Below are 7,500 nucleotides of genomic sequence, written 5' to 3'. Positions count from 1 at the left end.
GTGTCTCTGTGTCTGTATATCACATGCATGCATCCTGCTCTCTGTTTACAGAACTATGTGTGTGTGTGTTTGTGTATGTGTGTGTGTGTGTGTGTGTGTGTGTGTGTGTGTGTGTGCGTGCGCATGTGCAGTCACGGACGCTGAGGCCTAATGCTAAGTGATGTGTGATGTTTGCTCGTCATGCTGCGCTCCTTAGTGTTCTTTACCTTCCGCAGAGCAACGCCCCTGTCAGGAGCCGCCGCGTATCACACACACATCAAACACAGAGAAGGCTTCGCTGTACCAGGGCACGTTGCCGTGTGTGTGTGTGTGTGTGTGTATGTGTGTGTGTGTGTGTTTGTGGTGCAGTAGTGCTTACGATCTGCTTCTCGTTGATGTTGCCGGAGCTGTAGGTGGTGGCGAGGGTGGAGGAGCAGGCCTCGCTGTACCAGGGCACGTTGCCGTACTGCGTGCTGCTGCTGATGGACAGTGTGTAGATGCTGTTGGTGTAGCCATCGCAGTTGCAGCTGTCCTTCTCCCGCCCGCCGTTACCCGACGCCCACACGAAGATGGAGCCCAGGCCGCCGCGACCCTGAACACACACACACACACACACACACACACACACACACACACACACACACACACACACACACGGGAAGCTTGTTAAATTCTGTATTAACGCTTTAAAAAGATGTGTGTGAGTGTGAGTGTGTGTGTGCGTGTGTGTTTTGTGTGGGCGGGGAGTGGGATGGAGAGGTCATAGAGGTCAGTGGGGGCAGAGAGAGGGGCACTGACGGCTCAGGACAAGAACTGGTGCTTTCACTCTTCCGCTCACATTATTCCTCCCACTCTTCACTCTTCCTCTCTACACTCACTCCTCCTCTTCCTCTTCTGTTCCTGTGGTGCCGTTTCACCTGCTCTGACCTGCCTTCTCATCATTTACATTCTGTCATTTCTTTAGCTAGTTTCTTTTTCTGTCCATCACGTGAGCTCCTTTCGTTCCACATTAAAAACCTTGTTCTGTTCATCCTTTTTTTCCTGTTCTTCATTCTCTCCACTTTGCCCAAATCCTGCTCCCCCCCCCCCCCACCCCCAACCCCCGCCCCCCTGCGGCTGATTGGCTGCGGAGCAGGCTGGTTAGCGGCGGAGCAGGCTGATTGGCTGCGGAGGCCGGTAGTGGGCTGCAGCGGGGTGGGGGGGGGCCTGCAGCAGATGTGCCTCCAGATGTGCGCAGCTGGCTGCCAAACCCCACACCAGACTGAAGGGATTAGGGCGCTGGTGTCCAAATTAAACTACATGCCCCTCTGCGCCCCCTCTCCAGACCTCTCTAGGCTACGTGTGCACAAAGGGCAGCCTCCCCCACTTCTATTCTAAACACGGGAACGGTGATCTCCAGTGAGTTGGGAAATGGATTCAGTTCTCCCTCTAACTAGAAAACATAAAAATGAGACCTGAGTGTTTCGCGCACCGTTTAAAATAATTCTGCTCAGCCACTCATGGGGAACCAAGCTCCACTAGTTTCCACCAACTTACATTTACAAAAAGGCTTCTCCCATCACACTTGCTCAAATAAGATATAATTCTATATATTCTCCTGGCATTCTGTATACATTTAACGTACAGTATAAGGCTCCCCTAATGTGACTGGGAGGTCAGTGGAGAACAGGCTAGTCTGCTGTGCGTAGACATAATAGCCCCTGTAGGCCTCGGGGGAGATGGTGAATGCGTGTTGGATTGCGCACTATTTCTGTACACACACACACACACACACTCACACACACACACTCACACTCACATTCACTCACTCACTCACACTCACTCACTCACTCACTCACACACACACACTCACTCACTCACTCACACGCAATCACACACGCACGCACTCACACACGCACTCAGTCACACACACACACACACACTCAGTCACACTCAAACACTAACTCACTAACTCACTAACTCTTTCAGTGTGTATTTCTATACACTTGCAGAAGTACACTATGTGCTGTGTGTAAACATTCTGCCCTGTCTTTAAGTCACAGACAATGCTCTTCATGTTACACACACAAAGCAGAAGCCATTTAAAAAGCAATTAAACTCGCTGCACACAGAAAGCTCAACACAATGCTATGAGCACACGAAAGCTAACAATTACATGGGCCACTTGATCTACAGAGATGAAGTCTGGCGCGTATACTGTACACCCCCCCCTCCTTCTTCTCATCCGGAACACACCTGCCTGTTCTACATGTACTACTGAAGTGCATTCAGTAGTAATGGGTGTGTCTGAAAAGAACATTTATTTGATTGTGTGTGTGAGAGAGTGTGTGTGTGTGTGTCTGTGTTTGACCATGAACATGCATGTTTGAGCAAGTCCATTAGCCTGTGTGTGTGTGTGCTTGTGTGTGTGTGTGTGTGTGTGTGTGTGTGTGTGTGTGTGTGTAGGATTACATTAGTGTGGTCAGTGTTGTGTACGTGCGTGTTAGCGCAAGACTAAGATGCGGTGACGGCCGATCAATGGGCGGCTCATTAATCATGCAGATGGACAATGATATTGCGGATAAAAGAAAAACGGAGCTAGTCTATTGTGTGTGTGTGTGTGTGTGTGTGTGTGTGTGTGTGTGTGTGTCTGGGAGGCTGCCTCTCCCACTAATGAAGCCTCGCAGATGTAAAACTCCCAGTGCCTCTTCAAGCACACAAAGCCCTAATGGCAGCTTCCTGTAATAGCCCAAGCCCTTGATAATCCCCCCCAGCACAACAACGTGGCCCTAAAGAACAATACCTACAAGAGGACGCACAAAAGCCCAAGGTCGGGGCGACTCGGGCGCTGGTTGTTTGTTCTCCGTGGGCAGATCCACGACCGAGGCTCGCGGCTTGCCAACACAAAGGCGGCGGATGATGAGCGATGGCACAGCGTTTAGAGCTCAACAGGGCGGGCAGGGCCTTAATCTGCTTCATTAGTGGATAAACCCAAACAGGAGCGGCTAAGCGCTAGCGACGCAGCGGCAGCGCTGACCAGGCCTCTCAGCCCCCACGGCCCCTTCATGTTTCCCGTCTGATGGTTTTACTGTCGGGATGAACATGGCCGCTCTTGACACCAGCTTGTGGTGCTTTGCTTTTAGTAGGGGCTCTGTGTTTCGCTGCAGACTTCACGCAGTTTTGAAAAGTGCTGCAAATACAGGCTTAGCGAGAAGCTGCCGACACTGGAAATGTAACGGTGGAGTAACGTGGACAAAGGCTTTTTCTGATTTTCATTCATCTCTCTCTGTCTCTCTCTCTCTCTCTTTCTCTCTCTCTCCGTCTTTACTAGGTGACGTCAGTTGGCTTTCAAAAGCCCCTTGTGCTAATAAGACATTAGGACTCCTAATACAGCCCATTCCGCCGGAAAAGAAAATTAATGTGTCTCACTTTTCTCTAAAGCAGCATTGAAAACTCCGGGGCGGCAACACAGCTTTAATGTGACATATAAATCAAAGGAACTCTGCGCAGTAATGGCTCGGCACTCGAGTCTCACAGACCAGTGAGAAATAGAGGCCGAGCGACAAACACGCTCCAAATCAAATAGCCACGTTACGACCCTACTGTGTTAGTGACACACACTTCCTCTGGGAGTTCCGCGCGGTGTGTGTGTGTGTGTGTGTGTGTGTGCGAGTGTGCCTCTCCGCACAGAGTCCTGAGCGAGTGAGTGTATGTGCGAGTGTGTGTTTCTCAATGATGGACTATGAGAGCGAGAGAGAAGGCACGAGCGTGACACTAGGGGTTTAGATTCTATTAAGCTCAGTTCATTACGAGCAGAGAGCGGGCACTGAGGCGCCACGCTGGCCGATTGATGGCGGACGAGAGAGGTCTGGGTTTTGGGCACTCGCTGCACGTCGGTGCCTCTTCACCACCCACAGGCTGGACCATCAGTCACATGGGAACTCACAGCGAAATGTTCAATGGAGCCGGGGATGACCGCAACTACTCTCCTTATCTAACCTCGTCATTCTGTGCCTGTCTGCCGAATTAACAGCAATATTATCAGCCTCACTCAGTGGAACACTTAATCCATACTTACAAATTAAGAGAGGATGTCTCTCAGGTTCAGGTAAGTCCATCTTTTCCCTGTGTTACGCCCAACACTGGGCCATTATGAAAAACCCCAATTTACCATCTTGGCTGCAGGTAATAAATTAGATGCTCTTGTAACAGATGTCGGATAGTGAGCACACAGCGGAGGACGTGGGCAGTAGGGTGGGGAACTGGACAGAAGCCTTGGTTACCTCGGTGACGCCGCGCAGGAAGGCCTCCTTGGCTTGCTTGGCCGGGCCGTCCACGGTCTTGCCGTCGTCCTCGGGGCCCCAGCTGGCGCTGTAGATGTGGATGTGCTGTGGGTTGAGACTCAGAGAGTGGGCCTCCACCAGGTCAGTCACCTCGCCGTCCAGCATACGCACGCCTATACACACACACACACACACACACACACACACACACAACACACACACACAAACAAATCACACACACACACACACACACACACACACACACACACACACACACACACACACACACGGTTAGGAATGTTTGACATCATTTTGCCAAAGAAATGTTGGCCCAAAAGGAGGACCAAAGTTAAAACACACATTTTAAACCTGTTCAGAAGTACAAAACTGTATTTCATATGTGCTGTAAATTCTGTTGACCTCAATGCTACATTTTCCAATCCAGTGGCAAGTGGAACAGTGATGGTCTGAGGCTGACAAAAGGCTGGCAATCCTTCAAAGTTCCTGCTGGGTAACTTCTAAACGCGTATAAGCAGCTATTGACAGCCCAATGAACGCTTGTGGGGGGGGGGGCATCAAAGCTTTTGACTTGGTAAAGAAGAAAGGATGCGCTGCACAGAGCCAGTGGTGGAGATGGCACTGCATATATAATTAAAGATGCGCTAAGGAGAGAGAACAGATTGAGTTTTTGGAGTTCACAGGGAGGTGACTGATGCAAACATTCCTCTCGCCTCCGCGGGCATATCTCTAAAAAAAAATACATCTTTGGAACGATGAGGACAGGCGCTCGGGAAATCTCCGCGCCTCCTATCTCTGTCTTTTACCTTTTCTTGTTCTTATCCTCCCTCCTGTCAATCTCGCCTCTCTGTCTTTCTCTTGTAAGTCCTCTCTTTTTCTCTTGTAGCGTCTCTCTTTTGAAAGACAAAGATTACGGCGAGCGCATGTCAAAGGATAAGCTCGGCTTCAGGCCTTGAAGAGGGGAGAGGGAAAAAAATGTAAATTTCATTTCTGAAGTCCTCCATTGATTTTGGATCAAACTGGCAAAACTTTTTTTCCCAAAGCGCGCGTGTGTGTGTGTGTGTGTGTGTGTGTGTGTGTGTGTGTGTGTTTGTTTGTGTCTCAGGGTGCTTTTTAGATGCAACCCCTCCTCAGTGGGTGCAGAGACACGGAGGAATGCCATCTTGCATCTTCAAAACCGTTTCACCTCCTCTGCTGCTGCAGCCACGACTTCTCATGGGAGAGGCTATTTGTGCTTCTCATGGGCGAGGGGAGAGGCTATTTGTGCTTCTCATGGGCGAGGGGAGAGGCTATTTGTGCTTCTCATGGGCGAGGGGGCGAGGCTATTTGTGCTTCTCATGGGCGAGGGGGCGAGGCTATTTGTGCTTCTCATGGGCGAGGGGAGAGGTTAATTGTGCCGCCCACATATGGGGACGGGGCAGATAAACAGAACCCAGGGCCCTTTCATCTGTGGCCCGCCACGTCCTGCCACCAGGCCAGGGGCCGCAGGACTGCCCACGGAGCCGTCCATAGAGAGAGGAAGCCATACAGCCATACAAACAGCCATACATACAGCCATACATACAGCCATACATACAGCCATACATACATGTACAGCCATACATACAGCCTCCTACATCAGACAAATTTTGCCTGTCCTTAAAGCCCTCATCAGTCTGGACTAATTGAGGCAGCACACCAAAATCAATAAATAAAAGCAAAGAATGAAACCACATTGCCAAACACACAACGTTAAATCACTAGACCGGTACACAGGAAACAGAAGGAATTGTTTATCCTTCAGCAAAAATTACCCTTTTCCGGAGAAGCGTAGGAATGAGAGACGGAGAAAGAGAGCAATAGAGTGGCGAGAAAGACAGAGAGATAGAGAGCGAGGGAAAGGGAGAGAGGGAGAGAGAGAGAGAGGGAGAGAGAGAGAGAGAGAGAAAGAGAGAGAGAGAGACCACCCGTTTGGATAAGTGTGGCAGTGAAAAATGATTAGCAGCTGTGCGGCTGACAGTGCGCCTTGACGGAGGGCGGATGCTTGGCAGCGTTGGGGCCATTGTGTTTGGATTAGGACCAGCGGCCGGAGGAGCAGAAGCGTGACCGCCTGTCTTCGCCACTTAAGCCCGCCGACCGATCTACTGACCAACTGACCGACCGACAGATAGACAGACAGCACGTTAGCCAACTCCACTCCAACAGGAGACAGCCAGCTCACACTCCACTCTAGCACGCACGCACGCACGCACACACACACACACACACACACACACACATACACACAAATACAAGGACACACGAGACACACAAATACAAGACTCTCGACACTCTTACAGAACTTACAGGCCACAAAGTGGGCAAAGTGTTCTCTCGGCAATGCTGTTCAAGTTCATCAGAACTTGAGCTTTCATTCCACAGCACACAGAAACACACCAAAGACACACACACACACACACACACACACACACACACACAAAACCTCACTCTCACTCACAACTTGCACCACACAACTTACTCAGAAGGCAAAGCATTCTCCCTTGCAACAGTGAAGCTCAGCAGAGTGGAAATTCTCTCAGCACTCGAGTACAAACACACACCCCTCGCAACACAGTCGACAAAGTGTTCTTGCTGCAAGCACTGAGGCTCATCAGCATCAATCACTACCATGCAGAATCACTACCTGCTAACTGCTGTAGCTCAGCAATAACAACCGAAAATTGGACTGTGAAAAGTTTCTGCGATTCAGCTGAAGACGACAGAGCACTCCCTCCTGGGACTGGCGATGAAAACGCGCCTTCAGCTAAACCTGGCACATCCACAGCCATGATTATTTATGAGCTCTTGCACAATTATATATATATAGAAAACACTGAAACAAATCACTGCCAACAGTCCTGCTAATTTCAGTCTTCGTCTGCACCATCTTTGTGCTGTTCAGCTTTGCTCTACCAGTCAAAACAGCTGACAACAGCAACGCAGTACAAAAAGCATCTACAGACTTCTTGGGGACCACTAAGCACCACTTGCTCCCTCCTTGCCTTGATGTTCCATAGCAGGCACAGCCTCATCAGGAAAACTCAGCTGATAACAAATAGTCAAAAGCTATGTCTATAGTCTAAAGCAAAATTCATATTCTTCAAAACACTTTTAGTTCACAGGATTTTGCATTTGTCAGAATGGCAGAGTTAGCGGCTAACCAAACTAAGCTGCTAATACTTGAGCGCCTGGGGAGCTTTGGGAGAGCTCAAAAGCACTTCCT

At 49.9% G+C, this 7,500-nt stretch overlaps 1 protein-coding gene across 4 annotated transcripts in view; it reads right to left on the bottom strand.

Moving 5' to 3' along the window:
- Window positions 1-7,500, bottom strand: part of furina (furin (paired basic amino acid cleaving enzyme) a) — a 135,800-nt gene that overhangs the window by 29,010 nt on the left and 99,290 nt on the right. For all 4 annotated transcript variants that reach the window (XR_012987276.1, XM_076287127.1, XM_076287129.1 and 1 more), the window contains exons 8-9: window positions 4,242-4,414; window positions 359-571 (exon numbers count right to left, since the gene is read on the bottom strand). Coding sequence is in view for 3 of the 4 variants with exons in the window: in XM_076287127.1 (XP_076143242.1) it covers window positions 359-571; window positions 4,242-4,414 (386 nt within the window). In the remaining variant the exon portion in view is untranslated. The remainder of the gene's footprint in view (window positions 1-358; window positions 572-4,241; window positions 4,415-7,500) is intronic.

This window comes from Alosa pseudoharengus, unplaced genomic scaffold, assembly GCF_046254945.1.
Source record: "Alosa pseudoharengus isolate Yale_2024_CS ecotype anadromous, Long Island Sound unplaced genomic scaffold, YU_APseudo_1.1 YU_APseudo_1.1_scf_16, whole genome shotgun sequence".
NCBI lineage: Eukaryota > Metazoa > Chordata > Actinopteri > Clupeiformes > Clupeidae > Alosa > Alosa pseudoharengus.
The sequence above is the reverse complement of the archived record's forward strand: the minus strand, read 5'-3'. Positions and strand labels throughout refer to the sequence as shown.